This window comes from Sinocyclocheilus anshuiensis, unplaced genomic scaffold (genome assembly GCF_001515605.1).
Source record: "Sinocyclocheilus anshuiensis isolate Anshui unplaced genomic scaffold, SAMN03320099.WGS_v1.1 scaffold1559, whole genome shotgun sequence".
Taxonomy (NCBI): domain Eukaryota; kingdom Metazoa; phylum Chordata; class Actinopteri; order Cypriniformes; family Cyprinidae; genus Sinocyclocheilus; species Sinocyclocheilus anshuiensis.
Genome location: NW_015551091.1, coordinates 9,230 through 25,956, shown reverse-complemented (window position 1 = coordinate 25,956; position 16,727 = coordinate 9,230). Strand labels below are relative to the sequence as shown.

General features: G+C 37.0%; 1 protein-coding gene and 1 pseudogene across 1 annotated transcript; both read left to right on the top strand.

The window, feature by feature from the left end:
- Positions 1-3,177: 3,177 nt before the first annotated feature.
- On the top strand, positions 3,178-14,608 carry LOC107662658 (uncharacterized). Its single transcript, XM_016452737.1, has 15 exons — positions 3,178-3,230; positions 4,274-6,558; positions 6,716-6,919; positions 8,267-9,352; positions 9,866-9,988; positions 10,105-10,248; positions 10,359-10,478; positions 10,578-10,733; positions 11,316-11,440; positions 11,527-11,659; positions 11,753-11,904; positions 13,408-13,504; positions 13,638-13,799; positions 13,889-14,052; positions 14,238-14,608. Exons 1-15 carry the CDS (start codon positions 3,178-3,180, stop codon positions 14,352-14,354), a joined length of 5,121 nt encoding a protein of 1,706 aa, XP_016308223.1. The 3' UTR covers positions 14,355-14,608.
- A 643-nt stretch (positions 14,609-15,251) lies between these two features.
- The window catches only part of LOC107662657 (steroid 21-hydroxylase-like), a 5,151-nt pseudogene continuing 3,675 nt past the window's right edge, over positions 15,252-16,727 (top strand).

Below are 16,727 nucleotides of genomic sequence, written 5' to 3'. Positions count from 1 at the left end.
GGATGGATTATCTCGGCAAAGGAGAAGTGCTCACTAACACAGATTTAGACAGATTTGTGAACAATATTTGAGAGAAATAGGCCTTTTGTGTACATAGAAAAAGTCTTAGATCTTTGAGTTCAGCTCATGAAAAATGGGGACAAAAACAAAAGTGTTGCGTTTATAATTTTGCTCAGTATAAATAAGTTTGCATCTCTTAACATCACCTTAATTTACTTGTTATGCATATCTTGAATTTTTGGATGTTTCCAACATGACCGTGCCAACTTTCATGTTAGTGCAGCCCAAATTATATTAAAGAACTCAAATCAAATCAACAAAATCTGATTTTCACATCCCTTTTGGATATTTAAATTAAGCTGGTAGGCTTCTAGCTGTGCATTAGCTGGTGCAAGCTAGTAGACCATTTTTGACAACAAACCTACGACCTGATCATACAGTTTTAAAGGCTAATTCACACTTCACCGACAAATGCCATCCAACGCAGTGTCACTTCTCAGACCTTCCGCAACCTAACTACTATCAAGAAAAGGTGGTCAAGCTGGTTTTTAGAAGGATAGCTAGGCTGGTTTATAGCTGGTCTAAGATGCCAACAAATGGTTCAAGTTAACAGAGCATTTTAAAACAGCAACAACCCAGCTCATGGCATTTTAGGTGATCAAGCTGGCTTTTGGAACATAGTGCTAGTTTCTAGCTGGTTTAAGCTGGTCATTAGCTGGTAGATCATCATAGACCAAATAAACAAAAATGCAAACAAAGAAAAGACGTAAAGGTGGTCAAGCTGGTTTTTGGAACATGGTAGGTGGTTTCTAGCTGGTCATGAGCAGGTGGGCCATCATTGGGTCAATAAACAAACAAATCATCAAACAGCATGGTAGGTGGTCAAGTTGGTTTTTGGAACATGCTAGTTTCTGGAACAAGAAAGTACCACCTGGTTATACCAGTTTTAGATGGTCAAGCTGTTTTTGAAAGTTATCATGTTCCGAAACATAGATACTATCATAAACTGAATTTTCCAACTACTTAATGACTGGATTTTTATACTTTAATATATACTTTATTTATACTTTATTATTTTTATAAAATTCAGTAATTACTCACTTAAATGTATATTTGCACTGTTAATGGCATCAAAGCATCTGTGTTATTTGTGTACAATATTAAGATTTTTTAAATATAATTTGTGTGCATTTAAATAGATTAATCAACACAGGTATATTTAGTCTATTATTTCATGAAACCATTTCTCATTAAAATAAAAAGTCTATAAATTACAAACAAATGCAAATACAACTGGATTAAAGTGTTTTGTTTAAATAGTGGTAAATAGAAAGTTTTCCACAGAAACAAATGAGCAATACTCTATACCGTATAATGTAATTTTTGGCTCATGAATTCCCAGAAATGCTTGTTAGTAGATGGTTGTTTTGTTAGGTTTGTATACAGCTCAAGGCTTGGCACTGCTTTGACTAAGAGGGTAAGGTCAGGTCAGCACCAGAACGGTGGTCTCACTGATGTGGGCCTGCTTTAACATGATATAAGCATCATACAAGCAGGGGCGCTAGTGAGCAGTGACCACTCATCATATCCCATCCGCTGACATGACAAACACTCTCTGTGTTCCACTAGAGGATCTTCACAATCAAACTTTCATCAGGTGCTAGAAATAAAAAGTACAAGCCAGATCATTGTGGAAAGGGTCAAATGAAGTGTATATGGAATTATTTGAGATAAATCTATCCAGCATAAATCTGTCTGACAGAGGTTTCCACCTATTTTTGGGGTGTAACCATTTTCTCACAAAATGTGTTTTCTTTGTTTATCATGTAATATGGGTACAACACTGTCAGGAAATGTTTTAATTACTATAAATATTGACAAATCCAGCATTTCAAACTTATTAGCTACTTGATTCATTATTAATAGTATTATTATTAATATTAATACATTCATATCAGACATGTATTAAATTCAGAAGCAATTTAGTCACTAATAGGATCTGCTTAAAATGAAGAAAACTATCTAATATTTATAATTATTATTATAAGATTATTACTATTATTAAAGATGCAGTAGGAGATCTTGGTAAATGCTAACTTTAGCCTGATAGCACTGAAAGCGAACGTCCCACCCTCCCTGCAATCGCCATCCAAAGCCACGCCCCCTGAACACATATACGCTCACAGACCAGAGTCAACATTACTACTATAGGCTACATCAGCGGTTCCCAATTCCAGCCCATGTTCCAAAGTGAAGTAAACTTCAACGGATTTCCCCTGCTCAGGGAGGAGGGAGCAATGAACACTGTGTAGGGATCATATCAATCGGAACACAGTTCATGCACGTAGCTCACTTCTAACGAACTGGCGAGAGGACTGGATTAACCGCTGGGCTCGGACCGAGCATTTTGATTGGACGAACATTTCTTGATCCTACGCCTTCCACAGAATATATAAATACAGACAAATACATTTAGACCACTTAACTTAATGAGTTATATCGGGATGTGAAGAGACTTTCAACCAGCATAACAAAAAATGTTTCTGAAGACAATCACCTATTGCACCTTTAATTATTATACGTTTAAAATAATTTTAAAAAACGTCATAATTTGGATAAAATCAAGACAAAATCAAATTAAATGGTACATTTGTGTTAATAGTGATCAAAGTGGAAATGCTGCTATTTTAAACATTTACAATATTCTTACAATTATTACAAACTTGAAGATGAATATTATAGCAGGATGTTTGGTTGAATTGTCCCTTTAACCCACATGGTGGTTGTAACATGGGGAAAAAAATGATGTTACACATTATAGATTTAGTGTTTGACATTGTCCATTATATTGGTAAAAACATGCAGAATTCCAGCAGACAGCATTCATGCCACATAAAGCAATAACTGATAAACATAAAGGTGAGAGACTGCTTATCGCAGATAGATTCAAAAAGTCTTAACTGTTAACTGTTTAGGGAGTTTCTCGTCAGGAAAAAACACCCATAAAACAGTTCAGGAGCATGGAAATTGCTCAATGTAAATTGTCAAGGAGGCGGAGTATGGAAAAACTTTAAGTAGGAGATTTGATTGCCCCGGGTCCTTTGGCTAGTGCAGCTCCTGTTCTCTGTCTCTCTTTCTCCATTAATCTCAGTCAGTCACAGGAGGTTCTCAAAGCTGATGGAAGGAGCCTCATACAACACAGAGCAGGACAGAAGCAGCTCCAAACACAGGTAAGACACATTGTATTACACATGATATTATTGAAACGACATTATTACTACAATCATTGTGTTCATTGCCATAATCAATAATTGCCAGTAAGAATTACATTTATTTTAAGTGGGCTGAATGTTTTGTATTGTAAAATAATGGCCAGTTTAAGATAGAATTGTAGATGTTAGATATTAGATAATAAAAAAATAAAACATTTTATGGATCATTATGTATATTTTTTCATATTTATGCATGTTCTTAGTAATAACTTTTACAAACATTTATCAAAAAAAAAGTTTATCCGTTTTTTTTTTTGTTTTTTTTTAGATTTTTAAGTTTTACCTCATGTCCGATTATTAAATAATTTTTTGGATGCTTCTGTGGTGAGCGCTTAAATAGACTGGAGTATTTATTTTAAACCGGAAACTGGGCCTGGCAGTTTTCAGTTGGCCCAAGTAAAGATTATGTAAGAGTTGAGTCAAAGACATACAGTTCCTGTGAGAGGAGGACAGTGCAGCTCTGTTGCTGCGGTACAGTCCCTCTGCTGATAGGGGTTTGAGAGCTTTTTCCAAAAATGCAGTCTTGAGCTCAGCCAGCCCGGCTCATCTTAGCCTGACATACATTTGAAAGGCATGTGTTTTATTTTATTTACACAAATTTGAGCAATAAATGAATGTGTGAATGAAACTGGATGCAGAGGCAAACTAACTCAGCTTTTCTCTTTCTCAGGGAACACATCCATTATAATCACAAATACCTGTAAGATAGTTGAGGAAAACAAATATCAAAACTTTGCCATTTTGATTTAGGCTTTATTTTATCATTTCAAACCACTTATTTGAATGAAAGACTCGACACCTTAATCCAGCAAAAAAATGTTAATCTCAATAGTTTTTTTCCTCATCCTAAATCTTGTGCCTACTCAAGGCACACTTAGCGAGAATAAAAAAGACACTACCAAATCTAAGGACCACACTATTAGTCATAATGTTCCCAAGCTAGTAATCACAACATTAACCACCAAAGTGAAAATACAGACTCATGCTGCTTCTTCAAAAAGTAATAGCACCAATCAGACTCTTTCATCCCCCACAAAGCCTGTTGTGGATGGTGCCCAAAAACCTGTGCCTTCTCTTCAAGACACACTTAGTGAGAAGAAAAATTCTACTACTAAATCAAAGGTGAATGCCATTAATCTAAATGTTCAGAAACCAGTAACCACATTATCAAACACCAAAATTAAAAACCAAACTCATCCCACTTCCTCAAAACCTAGCAGCATCAGTCAGACTCCTCCATCCACTACAAAGCCTGCTATAGATGGTGTCCAGAATCCTGGGCCTACTCTTCCAGGCAAACTTAATGAAAAGAAAAATGCCACTGCCAAGTCAACAGCCCTCACCGGTAGTCCCAATCTTCCAAATATAGTAACTGTGGCATTAAATACCAAAACGAAAAACCAGACTCATCCGACTTCCTCAAAAATGAGCAGCGTCAATCAGACTCTTCCATCCACTACAAAGCTGGTTGCTGATGAAAGCACACTTAGCAAGAAAAAAAAATCTACTGTTAAATCAACAGTCCAAACTATTAATGTTAAAGTGTCAAAGACAGTAACTACAGTATTAAACACCAAAACGAAAAACCAGACTCAATCTACTTCCTCAAAAGTTAGCAATGTCAATCAGCGTCAAGGCGTTGTCCAGAAACATGTGCCTTCTCTTCAGGACCCACTTAGTGAGAAGAAAAATTCCACTGTTAAGTCAACAGCCCAAACTATTAAAGTTGCGGCTACATTATTAAAAACCAAAATGAAAGACCAAACTCAATCTACTTCCTCAACAACTAGTAGAGTGAATCAGACTCTCCCATTATCTATGAAGCCTAATGTGGTCGCCGTACAGAAACCTGTGCAAAGTGTACAAAACACGCTTAGTGAGAAGAAAAATTCTACCACCAAGTCAGTCAACTCTATAAATGTTAATGTTGAGAAACCAACAACTAGATTATTAAAGACCAAAATGAAAGACCAATCTCAAAATACTTCCTCAACAACTAACAGAGTGAATCAGACTCTCCCATCATCTACAAAGCCTGATGTGGACACCGTCCAGAAACCTGTGCAAACTGTACAAAACACGCTTATTGAGAAGAAAAATTCTACTACTAAGCTAGTCAACACTATTAATCTTAAAGTTGAGAAAATAGTAACTACATTATTAAAGACTAAAATGAAAAACCAAACTCAATCTACTTCCTCAAAAAATAGTAGCATTGATCAAACTGTTCCATCCTCCTTGAAGCCTGCTGTAGATGCTGTCCAGAAACCTGTGTCTTCTTATCCAGCCTCAACTGGCGAGAAGAAAAACACTACTGCCAAATCAGTAGGCCACACTATTCATGTTAATGCTTCAAAGCCAGCAAACACAAAAATGAAAGACCAAACTTATTCTGCTTCCTCAAAACCCAGTCGCGTTGGTCAGACTCTCTCATCCACACCAAAGCCTGCTGTAGATGTCCAGAAACCTGGGCCTTCTCTTCAGAAGAAAAATTCTACTTCCAAGTCAACGGCTCAAACTATTAGTCATACTGTTCCCAAGCTAACTACATTAGTCAATACCAAAATGAAAAACCAGACCCATCCTACTTCCTCAGAAACTCAGACTCTCCAGTCTACCTCAAAGCTTGTTGTGGATGAAAGCTCACTTAGCAAGAAGAAAAATTCTACTGTCAAATCATTGTTTCAAAATATTAATGTTAATGTGTCAAAGCCATTAACTACATCATTACACACCAAAACAAAAAAACAAACTCAGTCTACTTCAAAAATTATCAGTGGCAATCACACTCTCCCATCCACCACAAAGTCTATTGTGGATGAAATCACACTTAGCAAGAAGAAAAAATTAACTGTCAAGTCAACGCCCCAAATTTTTTACGTAAATGGGTCAAAACCAGTAACTACATTATTAAATACCAAAATGAAAACTAAAACTCAATCGCCTTCCTCAGAAATTAGCAACGTCAATCAAACTGTTGCATCTACTGCAATGCCTGTGGTGGATAAAGTCCATAATCCAACTAAAGACAAACCTGCAGAGAGTTCACCAGTTATAGTCATCACTGAGGGTTGTGTTCCACAGACAGAGTCTCAGACAAACGTAGGTAACGTGACCAAAGTACGAGAAACAGAGCTCAGTTTGAATCCTGGATCTCCTCTGGTTATGACTCATCACATCAACCTGGTACAAGGAGCCTGCACAGGAGGTTGTGAGAGTGAGATGGCCACACTGAGGGACAGAGTTGAATTTCTTGAGAAGGAGATCGCAGCAATTAAAAAAAATTGTAAGTAAAGTTATGCAATAATAAAGATCCTAAAATTTAGTTAACCATTACAATGGCACTGGTAAATGGTAAAACAAGCATTAGCAATCTAAAATGTATAATAACTGTTAACTGGATGAACAGGTTATAATTCACACACTGTACCATCTATATTTAGGTGTTCAGTGCTCAGGAGAGCAATGCCCTAAAAACTGTAGTGGCCAGGGCAAGTGTGAAGAAGGAAGATGTGTTTGTTTCCAGGGCTTCAGTGGCCCAGACTGCAGTGGCAAAACCTGCCCCTCTAACTGCAACAAAAAGGGGAAGTGTGTGAAGGGAAAGTGTGTGTGTCAGACTGGTTATACGGGCCTAGAATGCAGTAAGTGTAAGTAAAGCATACGAGAGTCCAACACATATTAAACGTTAATGATAACTGGAATGGTTCACTACAAAAATGAAAATTTGGTTATCATCATTTACTCAGAAATGTTGTTCCAAACACATGATTTTCTTTAATTCATAGAACATAAAAGGAGAGTTTTAGCAGAATGTCCATGCTGCAAAAATTAAAAAAGCACCATAAAAGTATCACAAAAGTCGTCCATATGACCTATATGCTATCCCTAATATTTTAAGTCCTAATGTGAGCAACAGATGGAAATTTGTGTGAAAGATAAACTACTTTTGTAATTTTAATGGTGCTTTTTATCATTTTAGAGCTTAAAGGTGCAGTCAGCAATTTCTGATAAACACTTTTGAAAATTGACACCCAAACAAGCAATTTTGTAAATATTTGCTAGTTGTCTGTCCTGTGTGTGTGCAGAACAAAAATATTGTTTGTACATAGACCTGAATGTGTAAATAGGGGGGAAACGAAGTGGATTGGACTGATCAGACAGAGCACCACAACATAGCTCTGCCAATGTAGCCAATCAGCAGTAAGGGGCATATACGAGAGTGAATGAGCGGAAAAATGAGTGGAAAGACTGTAAAAAGAGAGATGGCTAAGACATTACTAAAAAGGAAAAGGTCAGAGGAATATAACTGGACAAATAAGGGTCACAATCAGGCAAGCACTAGGACTGGAGAGACTTTAGAGAGCAGGAAGAGCAGAAAAATGGACACTGATTCCTTTGTTTTTGCTTGACAAGTGAGTAACATTGATTTTGTGATGTTTCACAGAACCAAGATATGCTGTTGTCGTAATATTAGCTATAGAGACAGGACTGATTCATCCAAACTTGTGCGAGCTGTCAAATGCAAAAGGGTTTAGTCATTGCCTGAGTTGGGTGTTCATGAATTTGGGGATGGAGCAATGAAGGAAGGAGTGTGTTTCTTTTGTTTAGGGATGTGTTTGGGTGTTTTTGCCTTTTTTTTATTATGATAGGACAGTAAATGAAGTCGGAGAGTGAGAGAGGGGACGAGATCGGGAAAGGTCCACGAGCCAGGATTCAAACTCAGGGTGCCCAAAGCGCAATAGTGCAAAATATCGGTGAAGCTGCCCATGAGGCTATTGACACTGACAGGATGTGTTTGTTTGGGTGTCAATTTCAATTATCAACAGTGTTTCTCAGAAATCGCTTACTGCACCTTTAACTGACCCTAGACCCAATCCATGTTCATTGTGAGTAAAAGAGCAGCAGGAACATTTTGCTAAATGTTGTGTTTCATTTTGGGCTGAACTGTTCAATTAAGAATGTATTGTAAGTCGCTCTCTAAACGATTTCCCCAGCTGTTGACAAGAAGATCCCAGTAACTGTTGAAACTGTGACTATGAAGATGCCTACTGCCAATCCTGATACAAAACCTGTGAAGGCAAAGCCAGACAAGACCATATTCGTGAAAAAGATAGACACAAAGGACCCAAAGAAAAACATCACAGCCGAGCCAACAGTGAAGCCAAGTCCAACCGTGTATCCTGGTAAAGTCCAGTCCAATAACACAAAGAGAGACAAGATTATTAAGACTATTGGGCAAGTTCTGCTAAATCGTGAAGGCAGAAGACGTCAAGAGCAAGCTAAAGAGGGCAAAACAGCAATCATAAAACTGGATTTTGACAAACAATCACAAACTCATCTCATTGACAAGTCCAAGAAAAATAATCTTAAAGATGAGCCTGTCTATCAGAATCAGACTCAAAGATATGTGAAGGTAAATGGAACCAACAAAATTCTAGAGAATGGGTTTAAAGACACCAAAGAATCATCTAATGCAACTATGTCCATGACAAAGGTCACTGTGAGAACTGCAGGTGATCAAGCGAAAGAAAGCAGGACTATTAATGTTCCATCTACTGAAAAAGACAAGCAGCTATTGCACATCAATGTTACAACAACTCTCCAAGCAGAGAAGTCGTCTGACAAGCATGTAAATGGGACAAATTTTGAATCCAAAACTCATACAAAGCATTTTAACAAAACGATCAGCAGATTATCAGTTATTGGATCAGTTGAGGTTCATAATATCACTTCTACCGGGTTCATTATGTCTTGGGAAGCTCCTCGAGACATGTACAAGAACTTCACTATAACAAGAAGGGAAATCAGAGGAGGAAATGAAGTTTCTGAGAAAATTCAGGATGGAGCAATAACTGAAAATGTAACAGATGTCCAAAGGCCCGGTTTAAACAGAACATCAACTAAAGTCCAAAGTAGCAAACTTGAAGGAAGGACTGTGAAAAAGGTCTCCCAAGTTCTTGCTGGTACAGCACGGTCGTATCATTTCAAAGGCCTTCAACCTCAAACGCAGTACTCTGTTTCGTTGTTTAGCTCTGGTCTTGGAGTACGATCCAAAATTCACCGCCTTACATTATCCACAGGTAGGTTTCCCATACTTCCTGCTTTGGTTCACTGCAATAAACACCGGTGCAGATCATTTACTCTCCAGCGGTGTGCTGGCAGCACTTAAGCATGCTTAAATCTTTAATGAATGCATGGAATACAGTACCTTGTGCATTTTAAATATTGATGTTGGCAAGAACCACTTACTCTATTTTAGTCACAAATATTAGGCATGAGTTCAGTGACATCAGCCTTAGATTTTCTTTGGCTTTCAATTTAACAGAATTTCCACTGCTAAAATTAATGGTGTACTGTATTGGTGAATGGTGATACTCACAATTCATCATTAAATCATTTTCAGGCTGAATGCACCAATAGATTACTTGGGTAATATGGCATATAAATGTTTCAGAGCTCTAAAAACATACATTTGTGCTGAGATTTTTAATATCTTTACCTTCAGAATAAATGCACCAACATTTTGAGATTTGTTTTTATTTGTGTTGTACAACTTCTGCGTTAGATTTCACCCCCTTACCATTTTTTTCCAGGCCCTGAGCCACCCACTGACTTGATGTTCAGCAACATAACAGAGACTTCCTTCTCAGTATCCTGGACAAAACCTAAAAGCATAGTCACAGCATTTAAAGTCGCATACACCAACACTGTTACAGGTACTGTAAATTACTGTTAATACTGGTACTGTTAATGGTACTGCTACTGTGTGCACCCTCACTGATGTGTCACAACACATGATGATTTTACAATGCTTTACCCTTCTATACTGCAGGCGAGAGTGGCTCCATGTCGGTTGACTCCCAGCTGTCCCATGTTCTCCTGTCTAAGCTCTCTGCTGGCTCCACATATGACGTTACCGTGAGCTCAGTTCTGGAGACACTTGAAAGCGAGCCAATCACAGCCTCCGTCACAACAGGTGTGAACAATGCTTAATTGTTTTCTGTTTCTTTTCACTTGATGTTATGGTTGATGTTGATACTGATTTTGCAGTCACGGATGTCTCTTTCACATTTCTATAAATCCTAGTGCCGGATTCTCCTACTGAACTAAAGGTGGTAAACATCACAGACACTAAAGCTCTGCTGGTATGGAAGCCATCACAAGCTAAAATGGACAGCTATATCCTCAGTTATGGGACTACAAAATGTAAGGCTTATTAAATGGCTGGTTCTACACTAAACCATCATGACTTATTCAAAAAGAAAATTTGTTGTTGTTTTTTTTTTTTTTTTTTTTGCTTTCTAGCTCCTAATGTGACTATTACAGTGACATTATCTGGCAGTACTGTGGAGCATCAACTCAGAGGGCTCCATAGATCTTCTTTATACATGGTGAAAATCACAAGTCAAGTCAACCGGCTCCAGAGTAGCCCAGTCTCCACAACCTTCACAACAGGAAGTGGTGCGTAAACTGTCACAATTCTGTTTACTCGCCCTCAAGTAAACTACATTACACAAAAGCATTATAGAAGTAACCTAAAAGTAATTTTAAAAGATTGTCATGTTCTGACTGATAATCACTAAACGGTCAATATTACAATTTAAAATAATTTTGACTAATCAAAAAAAAACATTGTTTTAAATGCTACAAGGCAAAACAATTTAATGTACAATATAAAAATTAGATATTTATTTTGAATTTTGCTAAACATATTTAAAGGTGTTATTAAAGAATCAGTGCTTTTAAAAATTAACTTTGTTGTCATCTAACACTCACTCAATTTATCTAAATGTAAAAATTACATGCACAATTAAATACCCAATATCAGCCAATTATGATAAAATACAAAAATCTGTAACATTGCCCGGTATCCTTAGTTTAACTTGTTATACGGTCACAGTTGGTACGATAAAATCATGTAATGAAGAGACCAACTGAGATTATTCATCACTGAAAATTCTCCCACCATATTAGTTCAGCATCCTCTACAGAATCTGCCATATTTTGTTTTTATTCTTTTTTGTTTTTTTGCCTATTTTCGAGGAGTGAAGCTTCAGGTCGTGACTCCTGATGAGGTGACCTTTCACTCAGCTCTTATTTCATGGAGGGCTCCCCGTGTGGCTTTCAAAAGTTATAAGCTCACATACCAGCTGAGCGAGGAAGTCAAGGTGAACATATCAATAACTCAATAGCACCCGAGACAAATTTAGCAGCCTCCCCACAATTTTCACTGACCCCTGCTTTGTATTAACAGGAGGTGATTTTAAATCCAGCTGTGACGTGTTATGAGCTGACTGGACTGGCAGCCTTTTCAGACTATACTGTAAAAATAGAGGGAGAAAGAGACGGACAGTACATGAGTTTTGTCTCTACTGAGTTTACCACTTGTGTGTAATGTTCTGTGTCATTAATTCATCATTTTCACCCCTGGTTGCGTTCCATCTTTCAGAGATTTGATTTTCTTTATTCTTGCGCTGTAGCCCAGCTCCCGCACCCATTCCCCACAGACTGCTCAGAGGTACAGGTCAACGGGATGAAAGAGTCAGGAGTGGCTGAGATCTACCCTGAAGGGAAGGATGGAGAGCCAGTCTGGGTCTACTGTGACATGGAAACTGATGGAGGAGGCTGGACAGTAAGAAACAAAAGCCCAGATTCATACCCATAATACACCCACAGCTGTCCCCATGAAACTGTTGTTGGATCATGACCTATTACATTTCTAGATCTTTTTTAAAACAATGGCCTCAGTTTATGTCACAGCCTTGATACTCTGTAGTGCAGGCGTATGGGGTGCCAAGCACAATCTGCCTTTTAATTTCCAAAAATATACTCTATTTCAAACTGAATGTAATGTTTTAGAACACATAATTGCATGTTAATTGTATTTTAATGTATTATAGTTTAAGTTTATACTGTGAAATTAAATGCAATTAGTTGAACATTTATATGTAATTTCATAATTATTTCTATTAATATGCTATCTGAAATATTGTTAAAGTGTTCTGCCGAATGCACTGGTAAACTAAAGTATACTTAAATGTAATTTCTATTGAAACTTGTGTCATATATTTAGATGTATATGTAATCACACATTTGTAATGAAATAGCTATTTAGTCAATTTAAAACATATTAACTTGAAATGTAATATTGAATTACACACTATTCAAATTATAATCAACTACTTTACATGTGCTTTTGCATGTTAACCAAAATAATTGTGTCAGGACCACTATCTTCAAACATGATTGACAATTACCACACAGATTGGACTGGCAGTATGGTTCTGTTCTGTGCAAAAACTCTGTGCCCATCCATGTAGTCTAGCATGGAGAAGAATAGGGAGAGCAGTGATACCCTCTTAGAGTAAACCGAAAAGAACCAACATGACAAATACCATTAATGTTCTTAATGACAATTTAATATAACAACATAATTCAAGATAAAAGAGTCTGATTCAACAAGGAATATCAGAAGGCCAAGTCCTGACTATGGACGAAAGGAGGAGCTGGGGATGGAGGAGGGTAATTAGCTCCTGAGCAATGTGATAAGCTGCTGATTAATACTGAATGGACCTTATATATATATATGGATGCTGCGATAGGCATTGTATTACTATAGGAAGACGTGGATCAGCTGACAGTCAAACTGACTGCTGTGACCTGCTAGAACTAACGCTATGCTTAAAAGATTATTAAAAAAATAATGATTTACAAGTAAAATAAAGCGTTTACATTTTTACACTTCTTAGATTACATTTGACATTTTTACAAAGTGCAAGTGTGTTAAGAAACATGAAAGTGTACTCCCTTTAGGTACAATTAAGTGGTCTTTTATTTAATTAATATTATATTATCTGCCAGTACATTTTTTTTAATATAGTAAACTACAATTGCGCATTCAATACAGTTAAGTGCACTTCTTTTTCACAAATACTCTTTAATGTATTTTGTAAAACAAAAGTTGTATTTTGTGCACAAAAATCTAAACCACAAACTGATTTCACAAAATTAACTCGTTTCATTTTTTTTTTTGGACATTTTTTTGGAGAATGCACTGAACTGATATGTGACTAAAGATTTTAACACTGTATGGTTTTCTGGATTTGAGTAAGACTTTGTTGTTTTACAAATGCAGGTATTCCAGAGGAGAATGGATGGATCTACTGATTTCTTCAGGAGCTGGAGAGACTACAGTAAAGGCTTTGGTCTTCTGAGTGGGGAATTCTGGCTGGGTGAGATTTTTCAGAGTGATTGTATTATTTTTTAGAAATAAATGTATATATATATCCCAGGTCCCTATCTAAATAATATCAGTTTAACAGCTGCAGGGACTTTGAATTACATTCTTGCACCCTCTCTCCACAGGAAATGACATCCTTCACACTCTTACCAGTCGTACACCAATGAGCCTGCGGATTGACCTGCGTTCAGGAAATGACACGGCCTTTGCTCATTATGCCAACTTCAACGTTAGCTCAGAGGCTAACCACTATGTAATCGAGCTGTCTGGATACTTTGGCACTGCTGGTAAGAGAAACAATTACACTTTGTATGAAATAAGCCGTTTTTGTATTAAGAGAGACAATCTGACTCTCTATATTTTGTGTTTTTTTCAGGTGATTCCATGAAATATCACAACGGCCGTCCATTCTCCACCATAGACAAAGACCAAAACACACTTAGCATTCACTGCGCTAAGGCCTACATGGGAGGCTGGTGGTATAAAAATTGCTACATGGCAAACCTCAACGGCCTCTATGCCTCCTACTCAGACAATAAGGTACTGCATCACCAGACAGTTGCGTTTCTGTAGCTCAAACATTAGAGTATGACTTTTCATTTTTCTTAGGTTTAAAGTACAGTGTTAAGAGCATCAAACTATAGACATTGTAGAGACACCAATGGGGCATGAGTCGCAAACTATCCACTGATTTCTGAGTCTTTTTTTTTCTTCTTGTCTCTCAGGGTGTGGTGTGGATAGATTGGAAGGGCAAAGATGCATCCCTCCCATTTACTGAGATGAAGCTTCGACCCTCCTATATCAGTCAAATGATCCTGACAACCCCAACAACCCAAGGTTAAATCTACAGAGTAAATAGTGCACATACCGCAAATACACTGTACAAACTTCTACACACTGCTACTTCAATACTGTATATAGGGTAAAAACATGCACACAAAGTAAAGTAAATATGCAAACAACTTCCAATCCCAACAACCTTTGTAAGTTAATATAAAGTGTTTTTTTAAATGTTATGTAGACTTTATGCATGTGTCAATGTACTTGTGTTAATGGAGGTCCATCATTGATATTAACATTTCCGCTACTGGAATAACTGCACTGTCTACTATTGGTACTTTTTTTTAATCCTTTCATATGACTGGTTTAGAGTTCCTCTCTATGAAATTGTTTTACTTTTGATGTTTTACGATATGTAGACAAAATCAATAAAACAAAGTACTAACCAGTCCTGGATTCAGAAGTGAGTTTTGTGTATTATTTTTAATATTTTTTACATATTTATCATTTTATTGTGTCTTTTTGATATTGCATTTATATATATATATTTATATAATATAATGTTATTTATAATTTATTAAATCCAGAATTAAAACCAAATAAAGAATAAGAAGTATTTGTATGTGTCAAGCTGTCAGCTTTACGTTAATATCTGTATAATGAATCCATCAGTGAATTATTACAGCGTAACTTTGCTTTACAGGCAAATCCTTTTACAAATATCCAAATTCGGCTAAAATGGCAGTTGAAGCAGACTGGTTTAACAGTAACTCCATTCCTGTGCAGAGCTGAAGGCTTAGATTGTGGTTTGGCTATTATAGACAAGATTCCACCATACCTGACACTATACTTCTTTGATTGGTTTTTCAGGGTGGGAACTGTATTTCACGGATGATGTATATATCTAAATTTTAAAAAATTGACCCTTATGACTGGTTTTGTGGTCCAGGGTCACATATATGTTTCTTTCCACTGACCTAGCAGCTGTACCCAAACTCCTGCATTCCCTGTCTAAGCGCTGCCTTTGTCCTCTTTCTCTCTCTCTTCCTGGTCCTCCCTCTCTCCCTTTGCTGGGCAACATGCTGGATCTTGCCCAAGAACATCTGCCCATTCACCTGACTTCACTGGCACTTCGCTATGGAAATATCTATCGGCTCAATTGTGGCAACACAAGTAATTATTATTTTTATTCCATTTCCATGATAGCAAAAGTCATCTCATGTAAATGTAACTACTGAATTAATTACATAAACTTCACTAATTAGGGGAGATCAGGACAAGATGTCACAAGGCATTTGTGTTAGTACGCAGTAAAAAATAAAAAATAAAATAAAATAAAAAAAGTTGACATAACTCAAAAAATAATGCAACCTATCACATTCAACTTGTTAAGTTAACTCAACTAGCAAACTTAAAAATTTTAGCTCATAAAATGAATAAAAGGCAGTCTATTGAATTGTAAAAGATCTGTCACATCAACTAAAGATTGTGACAATCTTATGGGCAGTATTACCCTCTTAAAACTAAAGGCAAGCATTTATGCTGATAGATAAATGTATTGAATCCAGAAGTTGCAATGAGATCCACATATACAGTACCTCAACACACGATTCTCAAACATGGTGATGCTCAACAAATATTAATTCAGTAAAAATATGAACTCTGATCCATATGACAGCTAACTGACAGCGACAACAGCATCAGCAGCATAAATTAAGCCAGTAAAATGTAAAACAATAATAACATTTTAATAATAATTACCACAAAATGTTTTCAAGATGCAATGCATGCTGGGAACTTTGGAGTTGGGAGAACATTTGGACACATTGTGAACAAATACTTCAGTATTTAAGTAAGCTAAACAAAACAACTTCTGATAGCTTTTGCTGTCTTTTGCTTGTAGTGTCAGTCTCCATTGCGTCATTAAAATCTGTTCATGTCTTTTATTGCAGCCATGGTGATAATAGTGAGATCACCCGTGAGGCTCTGATTAAAAAAATGGTCTGACTTTGCCGGGAGGCCTCATTCATTTACCGGTAATTTAGTTCTATCAACTAGCCCAGCATGTTTATCTTTTCAAAAAGACTGCCTATTATCATATCTCATATGTGTTTATTCTTGTACCTCACTCTTAGGTGATATAGTGTCAAGTGGAGGGCAAACCATTTCTCTGGGTGATTTCAGTGAGGAATGGAAGGCTCATAGGCGTGTGGCCCATAGTGCTCTACACCGCTGCATAATGGATTCCCTGCACTCTGTCATAGTAAAGCAAGCACACCATCTCTGCCAGGTATAGGACAGACACACTGATACATCCTTTATCATGATGGACATTGATTGGTTTCCAGGTCACAGGCTGATGGTCAGAGGAGCGAGAAAACATGAATGCACAATTTAGAAAATGACAAGCGCCCTCAGAAACACACACACACACA